This window comes from Coregonus clupeaformis, chromosome 16 (assembly GCF_020615455.1).
Source record: "Coregonus clupeaformis isolate EN_2021a chromosome 16, ASM2061545v1, whole genome shotgun sequence".
Taxonomy (NCBI): Eukaryota; Metazoa; Chordata; class Actinopteri; order Salmoniformes; family Salmonidae; genus Coregonus; species Coregonus clupeaformis.
Genome location: NC_059207.1, coordinates 40,158,275 through 40,174,508, shown reverse-complemented (window position 1 = coordinate 40,174,508; position 16,234 = coordinate 40,158,275). Strand labels below are relative to the sequence as shown.

Here is a 16,234-nt window from a genome sequence, read left to right as displayed (position 1 = left end):
AACTCTGACTCAAAACTCAAAAGGACTGACAGTGACTCCTCTGTTTCACCACGCTCACCACCGGGTTTGCGAAGCACCAAACGGTTGGCATCAGGAACACCAGGAATCTTCAACTTCAATTGCTCCGCCTCTACATTACCCCAGAAATCACTCCTTTCAATGGTGCCCTGTTCCGAATAGCAAAGCAAGAAACAGATCTTGACCCAAGCTGCGTGACACTGAGCACCCGCTCCCTCTGTTCAGAAGAAACACAAACAAAAATCACAAGTCCACTACAGGTTACCTTCACTGATTCAACTGCACCCACCTCCTTTCCCACCCACCCTGAAACCATTAACAAATTCGCCAAAAGGCAAGGATCCACTTTCTCCAAAAATGTCACTCCTACTGGACCAGATTCTTCTTTATCATGTACATTGATGCCAGGCTTGGGTCCTGAGCTCTTCACCACACTTTCCACCTCACTTAACTCGCCGCCCTCATTCACTTCCATTTCACCTCCAGAACTCGGTCTGGCTCACTCTGTTCGCACCTGACACCAATCTTCTCCATTTTTATCGCCATCTTCCTCAAATTCAAATGCAACCTCTGCTTTCCTCATTATCTTCAACCTCTTCTTCCTATTTTTCTCCCTCCATTCCTCCTCAGAAATCCACCTTTCTGTGTCCCTGTCCCAATATTCCTCTTCTCCTGACTTTGCTTGCGGCCCGGTGGCATCCCGACGTAACTCCATCTCATAATCGTCCTGCTCTCCTCGGAAACATGTCTTCTTAGGGCGCCAACATTTTGAGAGCGTGAGTAGTGGCCACACACAGAAAAACGACCGACCCGCATGTTCTTCTTTCTTTTCCGGTGTTGTTATTAATTACAGTAAATTAAGTGAGTGTCCATTCTGCGCGGGTAACCAATCACAGCAAGTTAGAAAGCTGCCCTACATAACTGGAGATTATTTTGTATTAAAATGTAATAATACAGTATTTCCTCCAGTACTGGATTACTTTGTAGCATTTTGCTTCATATAATGATGAGGTTCTGATACTGTCATCTGTAGGCTATTACAGGGCTGCTATGAAATTGGACCAAGTCACATATTCAGTTTTATATTTGATACCATTAAAATTACTCATCATCCAATCACTCTTCCATCTACATATTTTGGTCTGAAACGCATTAGTTGCTGTTGTGGCTCAGTAATTGAAAGGTTAACTGTTTGTTCAGATAAACAATACAGCAGGAAATGTGTAGAAGTGAAAACACAGTTGAGTCACATGACCACTTGAAAGATAAGCAACAAGGATTTATTATTTTGCTTTAAAGGATTGTGCTACTGAAACAATGACAATAGGCATCAAAATGCAATTTTGAGTAGGTGTTGGAGAGAGGGGTGTGGGAATGAGCAGGATTGCAGGGGTTAGGGCTTGGGGCAGGAAAGAGTCATATAAGCTTAGTTGGCGCCAGCAGCAGGGTGAAAAGCTCCCCTCTGGTGCCACTGCAGGTCTCGGATGCGCCTGACGGACTGGATCTGAGGGAACTGGGCACCAAACTCAGCACAGTCCTTGTATTCCCCCTTCTCAAACAGGTACTGATAGCCTCTGTAGCCAGGATACTGGTACCCCACCCAACTGGTACACAACCAGCAGAGGTGTGAGAGTCATGGAATGGGAGAGAGAAAATGAGAAAAGTATTTAGAGAAGAAAGCCATGGAGATAAGATCAATACATGTGATTAAGAGAAAATGGCAATATGATATGGCAATGTTTGGGCAGATATTGCTGTAACAGAACTCTGCTGTTGGCGGACAGACTCACGTGCCACTCTGAACTCTGACAGAGGACACCTTCTCTTGGTATCCGTGTGAGTGGAAGCTGGGGACATCATCATCTATGATCTCGATCTTCTTCCCCGCGAAACTGGGGTTTTCATAAAGGACAATCTTGTGCTCCTGGCTGTCCTGTGAGGAGAATAGAAAACACACCATAAGAAACAGTCACAGAGAATCTTCAAAAAGGCTGAACAAAATGGCTGATTTGTGTTGTAGTAGAGAAGGTGTGCTGTGTTACCACTTTAATGGGGCGGAATGCAAAGATGTTGTCGCTACGTCTGCTGTTGGTCCAGGAATCCCAGCGAGGATACTCCCCCTTCTCAAACACATACTGTTCCCCTTTACAGTTAGCCTGCTCGTATCCCACCCATCTGAGGAAGCACAGACGAGTCAGGTAAGGAGGGCACAAGGTGGTTGAGGGGGGAAGTGAAGGATAACAAAAACAAGATGAACGGTGCATGAACATACTGTGCCTTGTGCACAATGCAGTGACTATATTTGTGTTATGGAAGTGTTTGTTTTCCTGTACAGAACCATTTTCTTTTGTCCTATCTGCCCCCACACACACACCACTATCTAACTCCTATTGTTTTTGTCTTTATCTTTCTCTTTTGTTTAACTCTCACCCTCTGTCTCACTCGTACTCCCTCTCCCTCTCCCTCTCCCTCTCTCTATCATACTATCTCTGAGCCACACTCACGGTCCACACAGCACCAGTATGGAGCCCACTTTCTCCACGCCTGCTTCCTGGAGGTCGTTACAGGGACCAGTCAGCTCATGGCAACGCCCCTGGAAGTTCTCCTGTTCATAGATGATCAACTGTGGAAGACAAGGAGAGACAACATGGATGTGTAGGTCTCCTTGCTCGTCCTGATGGCCTCTCAAGTTATACAGGGAAATTATGTAGAATACTGTGTAACTTTTGCTTTGAACAATCCCACGGTGTCGCATTGTCCTTGATCCACCCTGCCCCACCATTATCCATTCCTTTCACCTGCCCTCCTCAGCCCTGCCCTGCCCTGCCCTCCTCTGCCCTGCCCTCCTCTGCCCTCCTCTGCCCTGCCCTCCCCTGCCCTCCTCTGCCCTGCCCTTCTCTGCCCTGCCCTCCTCTGTCCTGCCCTCCTCTGCCCTGCCCTCCTCTGTCCTGCCCTCCTCTGTCCTGCCCTCCTCTGCCCTGCCCTTCTCTGCCCTGCCTTCCTCTGTCCTGCCCTCCTCTGCCCTGCCCTCCTCTGCCCTGCCCTTCTCTGCCCTGCCCTCCTCTGCCCTGCCCTCCTCTGCCCTGCCCTGCCCTCCCCTGCCCTCCTCTGTCCTGCCCTCCTCTGCCCTGCCCTCCTCTGTCCTGCCCTCCTCTGTCCTGCCCTCCTCTGCCCTGCCCTTCTCTGCCCTGCCTTCCTCTGTCCTGCCCTCCTCTGCCCTGCCCTCCTCTGCCCTGCCCTTCTCTGCCCTGCCCTCCTCTGCCCTGCCCTCCTCTGCCCTGCCCTGCCCTCCTCTGCCCTGCCCTTCTCTGCCCTGCCCTCCTCTGTCCTGCCCTCCTCTGCCCTGCCCTCCTCTGCCCTGCCCTCCTCTGTCCTGCCCTCCTCTGCCCTGCCCTCCTCTGTCCTGCCCTCCTCTGCCCTGCCCTCCTCTGCCCTGCCCTCCTCTGTCCTGCCCTCCTCTGCCCTGCCCTCCTCTGCCCTGCCCTCCTCTGTCCTGCCCTCCTCTGCCCTGCCCTTCTCTGCCCTGCCCTCCTCTGTCCTGCCCTCCTCTGCCCTGCCCTCCTCTGTCCTGCCATCCTCTGCCCTGCCCTTCTCTGCCCTGCCCTCCTCTGTCCTGCCCTCCTCTGCCCTGCCCTCCTCTGTCCTGCCCTCCTCTGTCCTGCCCTCCTCTGCCCTGCCCTTCTCTGCCCTGCCCTCCTCTGCCCTGCCCTCCTCTGCCCTGCCCTCCTCTGCCCTTCCTCTCCCCCTCTCCCTCTCCCTCTCTCCCCCTCACCTTGAAAGCACTGGTGCCTGGCTGCTGCTGCTTGGATGCAGGGTTCTGGTGGTCTGTGGCCATAGTGAACAGGATGGATTATGATGAAACTGTACAGAGATAAAGGAGAAATTATGGAGCGCATAACATATATTTTTAGGGTCCAGTAGACTAGTTGAACATTTTTATATTCCAATGGGTAGTTTGCAGTTTGATAGGATAGTGGCAAAAATAATGAAATAATAGTGCCAGAAAATCTGCAGTTAAATTCTGCACAAAACTGGTTCTCTCATGTATGTAAACAAAAGTCCCTGCCCCTTTCTCTACTAAAAAATATTCGGGGCAAAAAAGTGAAATTGACAACAGTCCTCATGTTAATCTATTTGTTTGTAAGTTAAATAATTTTATGTATAGTGAATGACAAAGAAGTGTGTTACCCCAACATGTTAAATAAATTAACTTCAAAGTGATGTTTGTTTTTTAAAAACTAGATAAAATAATGTGGAGAGCGACGGTCGTGAATCTCTTACCAGTACCTGTCTGTGCCAGTGTGTTTGCGATGGCATGCTGAGCTCAATATATACGGCGCGCTCAGGGGTGGAAACTCTGCCAACACTCCTCTGTGTCCAAGCCACCCTCCAGATCAGCCTGCAATAGGCTGAGCAGACGGGACTGTGGGGTCACCGCTCTGCCTGGCCCCCCTTCTCACTCCCCCTCAAAGTTATTTCATTACTTGTCAATTTCATCCAGCCGGTCATTGTTCGATATCCACATGATTCAGCACAACCTGTGCCAAGAGTCCCACACTTACAATGAGAGCTGCCTGTATGTCTGGACCACCAGAGTGGGATAGAGAGAGAGGATGATAGAGAGAAGGGAGAGTGCCAAATTGATAGAAAGAGACTGATTTAACTCACAAAATCTAGTATATTTCCGTTTACTCTTACATAGGTTAACATAGTATTCATTTGGGTCGTTATTGGCAATGCTTTCTATTGGAGAGCATTTACTGTAAGTGCATGCAAGGTATAATATAACAGTTTTCCTATCATTGCCACATATGGAAGCTTACACATCCAGAAGTAATCTGCACTAAGCTGACAAAAATGTTGTCATGCCAAGTTAACTTTCTGCTGTTGGCAGGAGAAGTGCAGAGTTGCACACACATGTGAGCTGTCAATAAGAGGGCATAGTGTTTCACTCGTTGGATGCAGTCACTGGAGTACATTTCACTTGTTGAATGTAGATAATTCTGTAAATTGGTCGAAATAAATATAGTTGGATCGAGTAATTATAGATGGTTGGAGTTAGAGGTAATGAACGTGGCACAATAGTAAGATGGAGCAGGGGTAGTTCCGTGGTTGGAGGAATCAGAGGTTGGCCTAGTGCACAGATAGAAGAACATGTGCAGTGCTGTGAATAGAATCAAATGCATTGCACTGGATAAAGGTGGCGTAGGGTTAGGATTTTTGTGGTTGTGATGGAATGGGGAAATGAATAGAGGACAATGAGATACATGGTTGAAAAGTATGTTTATTAAATAGGAAAAAGTACATTGGCAATCAGTGCTATTTACACAACCCTTGGCCTGTATGGGCTGAATCCAAGATGGACATCCCATGGCATTGACCACCTACCTAAATCATTGCCCCATTTCAATCTTCAACCTGGAATAACGTTTGCATGATAAGAAGGCAAAAGTAGACTAGCCTTGTGCAGGAAAATATGATGACACTCTTATTCATAACAACAACAAAAAACAGGTAGCTAAATATAATAACAAGATGCAATAATTTGCCGTTAGTGAGAAGAGCAAAAAATCTATTTGTTTTATCTTTACATTCTAAAATGATTAGAAATTAGAATCTATTTCCAAAAGGGAGCACGGTCTATAACATACAGTAGAATTGAACATGTTGACAGTTTATATTTAGCATTGAAGTGTGTAGGCTACCACTGTAAATTGGCCTACTGTAGCCTAGTTTATTTTTTCCCCCTGAGTAGACATTGTTTCAGAATTCGCAGGCAGTGCAGTAGCCTTTATTTAGGTTTCGGGAAAAAGTAAATGCAAAACATTATTGAATTCAAACGATCTGCTTACAGGTCCACAACAATTTGCTATTGTTTTTGTCTTTCAGAAACGTCAGATATGTTACAGCAAATATCACTGCAAAAGGAAACATTCTGCCAACATTTGATCAAATTCGCTATTGCTATATCCTTTAGATAGTCCTACTGTCGAATTCCAATTCTTCTTCTTCTTCTTCTTCTTCTTCTTCTTCTTCTTCTTCTTCTTCTTCTTCTTCTTCTTCTTCTTCTTCTTCTTCTTCTTCTTCTGTGGGTTTTATAGCAGATTCTCTCAAGCTCTGTCAGGTTGGCTGGGGAGCGTCACTGCACAGCTATTTTCAGGTCTCTGCAGAGATGTTCGATCGGGTTCAAGTCCGGGCTCTGGCTGGGCCACTCAAGGACATTCAGAGACTTGAGTGTCCTTGAGTCACTCCTGCGTTGTCTTGGCTGTGTGCTTAGGGCCGTTGTCCTGTTGGAAGGTGAACCTTCGCCCAAGTCTGAGGTCTTGAGCGCTCTGGAGCAGGTTTTCATAAAGGATCGCTCGTTCATTTTTCCCTCGATCCTGACTAATCTCCCAGTCCCTGCAGATTAAAAACATCACCACAGCATGATGTTGCCACCACCATGCTTCACCGTAGGGATGGTGCCAGGTTTCCTCCAGACGTGAGGCTTGGCATTCCGGCCAGAGAGTTCAATCTTGGTTTCATCAGACCAGAGAATCTTGTTTCTCATGGTCTGAGAGTCTTTAGGTGCCTTTTGGCAAACTCCAAGCGGGCTGTCATGTGCCTTTTACTGAGGAGTGGCTTCCGTCTGGCCACTCTACCATAAAGGCCTGATTGGTGGAGTGCTGCAGAGATGGTTGTCCTTCTGGAAGGTTCTCCCATCTCCACAGAGGAACTCTGGAGCTCTGTCAGAGTGACTATCGGGTTCTTGGTCACCTCCCTGACCAAGGCCCTTCTCCCCCGATTGCTCAGTTTGGCCGGGCGGCCAGCTCTAGGAAGAGTCTTGGTGGTTCCAAACTTCTTCCATTTAAGAATGATGGAGGCCACTGTGTTCTTGGGGACCTTCAATGCTGCAGAAATGTTTTGGTACTCTTCCCCAGATCTGTGCCTCGACACAATCCTGTCTCGGAGCTCTACGGACAATTCCTTTGACCTCATGGCTTGATTTGACATGCACTGTCAACTGTGGGACCTTATATAGACAGGTGTGTACCTTTCCAAATCATGTCCAATCAATTGAATTTACCACAGGTAGACTTAAATCAAGTTGTAGAAACATCTCAAGGATGATCAATGGTAACAGGATGCACCTGAGCTCAATTTCGAGTCTCATAGCAAAGGATCTGAATATTTTTTATAAATTGGCAAAAATGTCTAAAACCCATTTTTCGCTTTGTCATTATGGGGTATTGTGTATAGATTGATGAGGCCATTTTTTTATTTAATCAATTTTAGAATAAGGCTGTAACGTTACAAAATGTGGAAAAAGTCAAGGGGTCTGAATAGTTTCCGAAGGCACTTTCTCTATACAGTTAGCACAGGCCCACAATGTTATTGTTGTAGTGTGTAGGCCTAATCTAGGCCAGGATTCAATCAGATCAGTGTTAACCCGTGGTAACCAAAAATAGCATAGTTAATCATTGCTTTTGTTTAGCCGGTGACAGAGGTATAACTGCGTTGGAGCTGTCAAATCTCCACGGCTCCCGGCGTTATACCTATGCAGACATTGCCATTGAAAGCATAGAAATTGCATTAGTAAAAATGATGAGGAGCATACAGGAGTAATAATGAATAGTTTTTACAATTATTATTATTATTATTATCATTTACCAGGGGATGCTGCAGCACCCTCAGCACCCCTACTTCCTGCAGCTATGCACTGGAATGTGTGATGTAATCTATACCTTGATAAGTCTGATATAAATCCTTATTATTTTGTTTAATGATTTTCTATTTGAGTATCAATATTTCTATAAAGCCTACACTTTCTCGTTCTGGGAAGGGTGTCGTTTCGTGAATGACAACAAGAGCACCCACCCACCGATTTGACAGCTCCAACGCAGTTACACATCCAACACACAAAAGCAAAGAAAAGCTATGCGATTGTTGGTTACCGCGGGTTAATACTGATCTGAATTAATCCTGGCCCTACTCTATCATTGAACATTTCATACAGACATAACTATTATGAGATTTAATTGAGCCTAAACATTTCACCATGATTGATGACCTTCAATTCTCTCACAATAAATGTTTATTTTTACTTCACTGTATCAGTCAAATCTCAGAGAGCAGAAGAGCACATCGATGCAGGCTTCACCGGACCAAGGTTCAGAGAATGAGAAGACTGACCCACCTAAGGCAGTGGGGGGCTGGTCTACGCTCTATCAGCATATATCTCTCCCTGATGAGTGTTTGACCATGATAGGACCCTTGTTTGATTGATAGTGGATTTGTGGTTCTTAACCATTAGAATATGATATTATGATAATAATAGTATATGAAGTAGTGCAATGTTTGTCGATTACTTTAGTACACTCACAGCCTCCAATTTTGTAACTTGAGACATCATTCTTGGTGTGATCCAATTAAATTCATTCTCATTGTTGACATAGGCTATTAATCTTTTTTTTTATCAAGAGCATTTCACCACACAATTTCAAGACAGTGATGGCCAGCTGAGGAAATGTGGAGATGAGATCAGCATCTCCAGAGAGATGTGCTGCAGATGTGGATCAAAGCTTTCTTCTAACATACCATGTGTTGTTCATGTCAGAATTCCCCTAACTGTCAGTAAGACTTAAATAGCCTGTCCCTCTATGACTTCAACAAAAAAGCTGTGGAAAACTAATGGAGAAATAAGACGTCTATGTCGAAACTAATCTATGAGTCAGATTTGTAACTAAAGCCTACTGTTGAATTTGTGTTTAAATATGTGTTCTATGACTGTCTGTGCCATTTGGCAACAATAATCTACAATAACATTGTTCATGTTGACTCATAACCAACCACAGCTGACTAGGTTAGCAAAATTCCAGTAATTTCCCCCAAATTCCCAGGATTCTCAGAATAAAGAGGAAAGAAGCAGGAAATCCAGAATCCTCCAACCAGGATTTCTTGAAAAACTGGGCATTTTGAAAAGTTACCAGAATGTTGCAACCCTACACCTGACAAACCCAGGGATACCAACAATAGAAACAGCACCAACAAACACAATACATTTCTGGTCAAACAAACTTTATTTGCCACTGAAACATATATAGCACTTCTCCTCACTAAGCAGGAGCAGCATTTGCCATGGTTAGGGTGAGGCAGAGGGCAGGCACTGATAGTAGGAAGAGGCTCATGGAAGAGGCTCTGGGGGGGAAGTGGATCAGAATCCTCTTCAGCTGGCCCCGGAGGCGGCAGGGGGTGCAGGGGGTGCGGGTGCTGGGGCAGGGGCAGGAGCTGGGGCAGGGGCAGGAGCAGGGACGGTGAAACACCCCTTCTTGTGCCACTGCATATCCCGCACACGTCGGACAGACTGGATCTGAGGTGCAGGGGCATCCCAGTCATTCCAGTGCTTGAAGTCTCCACACTCAAACACATACTGGCACCCCCTGTAGCCTGGGTACATGTAGCCGACCCATCTGCAACAAAGGAACAGAGAAGGAGTCCATGAGACAGGACCAAAATAGACGTCAGAATATTACAGTTAGCATAATTGACCATCTTTTAAAGGTTTCCAGGAGAAAGACGAGAGATGAAGTGAGACATGAGAGAAACAGAAAAAGCCCAAAGGACAGAGAGAGAGAGAGAGCAGGTGAAACGGGAAGAAATTGAGAGAGGGTAAAATGGAGCTCTTACGTTCCGTTGAGGGCCTGGACACTTGCTACGCGATCTTGGAAACCATGTCCCCACAAACTGGGAACGTCATCATCAACAATCTCCATCTTTCTACCAGTGAAGCCTGGGCTCTCAAACAGATGGAGCTTGTGTTCGGCACTATCCTAAAGAGGAGAAATTGAGATATGCACACACACAAACAGATAGATACACTTAGTGTTAAGATGTTTATTGAGAGCTGACTGTTGAGATAGAGAGAGTCTTGAGGTAATCAGTGAGTATTCAGATAGCAAATGAGAGCAGTCTGCTGAGATGATAAGTGACTGTTGAGATGAACATGGAGTTCTGCAATGGTTAAAGAGTGTTGAGATAATCTGAGAGTGTTGAGATAAACAGAGGAGTACTGAGATGCTAAAGATGCCAAAAATGATAAACGGGAGTATTGAGATACTCAGAGAATGTTCGTTTTTTTTGTATTACATTTTTTATATATTATTACTTTTTTAAAGGGATAAATCAGCTTTAATACTGCAGATATATTGTGGCTCAGAGAATGTTGATAGAGAATGCAGAGTGGTGAGATGGTAAACGCGTGAACATGGTCAGTGAGTATGTTGAGCATGTTTACATTTTAGTCATTTAGCAGACGCTCTTATCCAGAGCGACTTACAGTAGTGAGTGCATACATTTTCATACAGGTACCCCGTGGGAATCAAACCCACAACCTTGGCGTTGCAAGCGCCATGCTCTACCAACTGAGCTACACGGGGTATGTGTAGACATTGTTTGAGTGCTACCCACCACTTTGAGAGGCCGCATGGACCAGAAGGAGTAGCTGTACTGGCTGTTGGTCCAGGTGTCCCAGCGTGGATACTCGCCTTTCTCCAGGACAAACTGCTCACCTGCAAACCCCTGGCGGTCATACCCCACCCATCTGACAGGAGAGAGGACAAGGACGAGGCTGAGTTAGAATATCTCTCCTCAGCATGTATGACGTTGTATTTGGCAATATGTGGTAACAGATATACAGTATAATTTAAAAAGAGTTAACACTTAACCTGAACCTGAAAATACATATTCTGTATGTGTAAGAATATGACTGTCTGTGAATGACACCAATGCACCAGTACTCACGGGCCAGACTCAACCAGCACAGAGCCCACCTTCTCCAGGCCCTTCTCTGAAACATCTTTACACTCGGTAGAAAACTCAGCCTTGTGGCCCTGGAAATTCTCGAACTCAAACAGCACCACCTGGATCAGAGAGGAGGAGAGACAGAGAGGGGAAAGAGGAGGAAAGAGTCATATTGAGAAAGTCAAGCTTACAGTATAAATAGAGGAAATATATGGGGGACTAAGGAAGAGGGTTTATAGAAAAGTGGGAAAATAGAGAAGTGGGCAAAGGAGAGAAAAAGAAATGAAGAGAACGATCACAAGAGTATAGGGAGAAATACACAGAGGAGATGATAGATGGGGAGAGGGAGGATACAGTACCTTGTAAGTGGCTCCTGCTCCACCCTGGCTTTTCCCTGCAGCCAGCTGCTCAGGGGCGCTCTGCTGCTCCGACATCCTCCTGGTCCACTGGTTACTCTTCTTTCAGGAGCACAATCAGGAGAGAGACAGAGAGAAGAGAAACACAGACACCATGATGACATTCATTTCACAATGATGACCATCAGTCCTCTCAATAGTAATGGATCCTTTTACTCCTTTGAATCAGTCAAGATTTGCGTCCACTTCAGAGAGCAGAAGAGCACATTGGTGCAGACATAACCTGAGCTGAGAATAAGGACCTGAGGGGCTGTATTCTACCCTTTCTATCTCCAGGAGGTCACTTTGTCCTGGGGCCAGGAGTTTTTCCTGACCGTAGGCTATAACTAGGGCCCAGAGTAATCCCCTAAGAAGATCCATGTTATTCTCATAGCCTAATGCGCAACCTTTCAAATCAGTGATTCCATCTTTCCCTGTCTATCGTGTCCAACCGTGCAAGCCTCAGTCTGTGTCATAACCAGTTCTGCAACCCCCTGACTCAATCAAACCTAACACTACAAACAACACACATTCCATAATACTCTATTCTGCAAACTCCTCACTTGCTCAATCATATCTTTCAATACAAACATTTCAGCATACCAAATTATATCTTTACCAACTCAAAAAATCTATGAATCCCTATCATATGCAGCTTTACAAACAACTCAACTCACTCTATCATACTATACTATCGTTCCTACCCCCCATCCAACCTCTCCTTCTCCATCCGTCAACAACCATGACTGTGGGGTCTCTTTTACTTCTCATATAAAAATAGGTTTCAAAGTTCAGAACCAAGCTGGTTTTACCTGGATATGCCTGCTGTGTATTGATAGCCTCTCTCTCTAGGTGCCACTTGGTGTTTGGGGTTGAGCCGTTGGAGGGCAGGGGCAGGGGGGGTATTTATGGTTTATTTCTGGCCACAACAGCAGAAAAGGGGGAGCTGTTGATACAGCAAGTCTGTCGCTCACATTGTGTCCATAACGCTGCCTCTCAATACGCAGCTGTGTTGGCACACACTACCCTGCCCGTCCGCCTGGCTGCCAGTGCGTGGTGTGTACGGGCACACGGAGAGGGAGCCAAGAGGATTCAGCAAACAACCCCACTCAGCACAAACTGGTATACACGCTCACACACACACTAACCACACCCAGCAGTCTAAACATCGCCTAACCTCCTCACACCACTCTGACCAATGACATCACCACCACACAATGAGGAACCAAACCATTCACCAAAAACAAACATAACATTGACCTCCTTTTAATATATCCTGTTGACATCATATACCTTCATTGACCAAACCCTGACCCTCCATCTATCTTCAACCTCCCTACACCAAACACTCTACCTCTCCAATACCGCCCTACACCAAACACTACCTCTCCTATGCAGTGGCTTGCGAAAGTATTCACCCCCCTTAGCATTTTTCCTATTTTGTTGCCTTACAACCTGGAATTAAAATTGATTTTTGGGGGGTTTGTATCATTTGATTTACACAACATGCCTACCACTTTGAAGATGCAAAATAAAAAATTTTGTGAAACAAACAAGAAATAAGACAAAAAAACAGAAAACTTGAGCGTGCAAAACTATTCACCCCCCCAAAGTCAATACATTATTTTATTTTTTTGTGGGGTAGATCAGCTTCATATTGCAGATAGATTGTAACTTCCATCACTGTAATGGTCTGCATCACTTCCAATCCCCCATGTTTATACAGTGGGGAGAACAAGTATTTGATACACTGCCGATTTTGCAGGTTTTCCTACTTACAAAGCATGTAGAGGTCTGTAATTATTATCATAGGTACACTTCAACTGTGAGAGACGGAATCTAAAACAAAAATCCAGAAAATCACATTGTATGATTCTAAAGTAATTCATTTGCATTTTATTGCATGACATAAGTATTTGATCACCTAACAACCAGTAAGAATTCTGTCTTTCACAGACCTGTTAGTTTTTCTTTAAGAAGCCCTCCTGTTCTCCACTCATTACCTGTATTAACTGCACCTGTTTGAACTCGTTACCTGTATAAAAGACACCTGTCCACACACTCAACCAAACAGACTCCAACCTCTCCACAATGGCCAAGACCAGAGAGCTGTGTAAGGACATCAGGGATAAAATTGTAGACCTGCACAAGGCTGGAATGGGCTACAGGACAATAGGCAAGCAGCTTGGTGAGAAGGCAACAACTGTTGGCGCAATTATTAGAAAATGGAAGAAGTTCAAGATGACGGTCAATCACCCTCAGTCTGGGGCTCCATGCAAGATCTCACCTCGTGGGGCATCAATGATCATGAGGAAGGTGAGGGATCAGCCCAGAACTACACGGCAGGACCTGGTCAATGACCTGAAGAGAGCTGGGACCACAGTCTCAAAGAAAACCATTAGTAACACACTACGCCGTCATGGATTAAAATCCTGCAGCGCACGCAAGGTCCCCCTCCTCAAGCCTGAGCATGTCCAGGTCCGTCTGAAGTTTGCCAATGACCATCTGGATGATCCAGAGGAGGAATGGGAGAAGGTCATGTTGTCTGATGAGACAAAAATATAGCTTTTTGGTCTAAACTCCACTCGCCGTGTTTGGAGGAAGAAGAAGGATGAGTACAACCCCAAGAACACCATCCCAACCGTGAAGCATGGAGATGGAAACATCATTCTTTGTGGATGCTTTTCTGCAAAGGGGACAGGACGACTGCACCGTATTGAGGGGAGGATGGAAGGGGCTATGTATCGCGAGATCTTGGCCAACAACCTCCTTCCCTCAGTAAGAGCATTGAAGATGGGTCGTGGCTGGGTCTTCCAGCATGACAACGACCCGAAACACACAGCCAGGGCAACTAAGGAGTTGCTCCGTAAGAAGCATCTCAAGGTCCTGGAGTGGCCTAGCCAGTCTCCAGACCTGAACCCAATAGAAAATCTTTGGAGGGAGCTGAAAGTCCGTATTGCCCAGCGACAGCCCCGAAACCTGAAGGATCTGGAGAACGTCTGTATGGAGGGAGTGGGCCAAAATCCCTGCTGCAGTGTGTGCAAACCTGGTCAAGACCTACAGGAAACGTATGATCTCTGTAATTGCAAACAAATGTTTCTGTACCAAATATTAAGTTCTGCTTTTCTGATGTATCAAATACTTATGTCATGCAATAAAATGCAAATTAATTACTTAAAAATCATACAATGTGATTTTCTGGATTTTTGTTTTAGATTCCGTCTCTCACAGTTGAAGTGTACCTATGATAAAAATTACAGACCTCTACATGCTTTGTAAGTAGGAAACCCTGCAAAATCGGCAGTGTATCAAATACTTGTTCTCCCCACTGTATATATACAGTGAGGGAAAAAAGTATTTGATCCCCTGCTGATTTTGTACGTTTGCCCACTGACAAATACATGATCAGTCTATAATTTTAATGGTAGGTTTATTTGAACAGTGAGAGACAGAATAACAACCAAAAAATCCAGAAAAATGCATGTCAAAAATGTTATACATTGATTTGCATTTTAATGAGGGAAATAAGTATTTGACCCCCTCTCAATCAGAAAGATTTCTGGCTCCCAGGTGTCTTTTATACAGGTAACGAGCTGAGATTAGGAGCACACTCTTAAAGGGAGTGCTCATAATTTCAGCTTGTTACCTGTATAAAAGACACATTTTACATTTTAGTCATTTAGCAGACGCTCTTATCCAGAGCAACTTACCTGTCCACAGAAGCAATCAATCAATCAGATTCCAAACTCTCCACCATGGCCAAGACCAACGAGCTCTCCAAGGATGTCAGGGACAAGATTGTAGACCTACACAAGGCTGGAATGGGCTACAAGACCATCGCCAAGCAGCTTGGTGAGAAGGTGACAACAGTTGGTGCGATTGTTCGCAAATGGAAGAAACACAAAAGAACTGCAATCTCCCTCGGCCTGGGGCTCCATGCAAGATCTCACCTCGTGGAGTTGCAATGATCATGAGAATGGTGAGGAATCAGCCCAGAACTCTGTAGCTCAATTGGTAGAGCATGGCGCTTGTAACGCCAGGGTAGTGGGTTTGATCCCCAGGACCACCCATACGTACAAATGTATGCGCACATGACTGTAAGTCACTTTGGATAAAAGCGTCTGCTAAATGGCATATTATTATTATTATTATTTTTATAACTACACGGGAGGATCTTGTCAATGATCTCAAGGTAGCTGGGACCATAGTCACCAAGAAAACAATTGGTAACACACTACGCCGTGAAGGACTGAAATCCTGCAGCGCCCTGCTCAAGAAAGCACATATACAGGGCCGTCTGAAGTTTGCCAATGAACATCTGAATGATTCAGAGGATAACTGGGTGAAAGTGTTGTGGTCAGATAAGACCAAAATCGAGCTCTTTGGCATCAACTCAACTCGCCGTGTTTGGAGGAGGAGGAATGCTGCCTATGACCCCAAGAACACCATCCCCACCGTCAAACATGGAGGTGGAAACATTATGCTTTGGGGGTGTTTTTCTGCTAAGGTGACAGGACAACTTCACCGCATCAAAGGGACGATGGAAGGGGCCATGTACCGTCAAATCTTGGGTGAGAACCTCCTTCCCACAGCCAGGGCATTGAAAATGGGTCGTGGATGGGTATTCCAGCATGACAATGACCCAAAACACACGGCCAAGGCAACAAAGGAGTGGCTCAAGAAGAAGCACATTAAGGTCCTGGAGTGGCCTAGCCAGTCTCCAGACCTTAATCCCATAGAAAATCTGTGGAGGAAGCTGAAGGTTCGAGTTGCCAAACGTCAGCCTCAAAACCTTAATGACTTGGAGAAGATCTGCAAAGAGGAGTGGAACAAAATCCCTCCTGAGATGTGTGCAAACCTGGTGGCCAACTACAAGAAACTTCTGACCTCTGTGATTGCCAACAAGGGTTTTGCCACCAAGTACTAAGTCATGTTTTGCAGAGGGGTCAAATACTTATTTCCCTCATTAAAATGCAAATCAATTTGTAACATTTTTTACATGCGTTTTTCTGGATTTTGTTGTTGTTATTCTGTCTGTTCAA

The 16,234-nt window shown here is 45.3% G+C and overlaps 2 protein-coding genes across 3 annotated transcripts; both read right to left on the bottom strand.

The window, feature by feature from the left end:
• Nucleotides 1-1,342: 1,342 nt before the first annotated feature.
• Nucleotides 1,343-3,857, bottom strand: LOC121584137 (beta-crystallin B2-like). Its single transcript, XM_041899973.1, has 5 exons — nt 3,791-3,857; nt 2,523-2,641; nt 2,061-2,193; nt 1,809-1,951; nt 1,343-1,622 (listed from the first exon to the last, which is right to left on the bottom strand). Exons 1-5 carry the CDS (start codon nt 3,851-3,853, stop codon nt 1,445-1,447), a joined length of 636 nt encoding a protein of 211 aa, XP_041755907.1. The 5' UTR covers nt 3,854-3,857; the 3' UTR covers nt 1,343-1,444.
• A 5,231-nt stretch (nt 3,858-9,088) lies between these two features.
• On the bottom strand, nt 9,089-12,073 carry LOC121584138 (beta-crystallin B3-like). 2 transcript variants are annotated; one of them, XM_041899974.1, is made up of 6 exons: nt 12,005-12,073; nt 11,157-11,255; nt 10,798-10,916; nt 10,465-10,597; nt 9,685-9,827; nt 9,089-9,467 (listed from the first exon to the last, which is right to left on the bottom strand). In XM_041899974.1, the coding sequence occupies exons 2-6, from the start codon at nt 11,229-11,231 to the stop codon at nt 9,224-9,226; spliced, it is 714 nt and encodes a 237-aa protein (XP_041755908.1). In that variant the 5' UTR covers nt 11,232-11,255; nt 12,005-12,073; the 3' UTR covers nt 9,089-9,223. The 2 variants fall into 2 exon arrangements, with proteins under 2 accessions (XP_041755908.1, XP_041755909.1); XM_041899975.1 differs by having other exon boundaries at nt 11,157-11,252.
• Nucleotides 12,074-16,234: the final 4,161 nt, after the last annotated feature.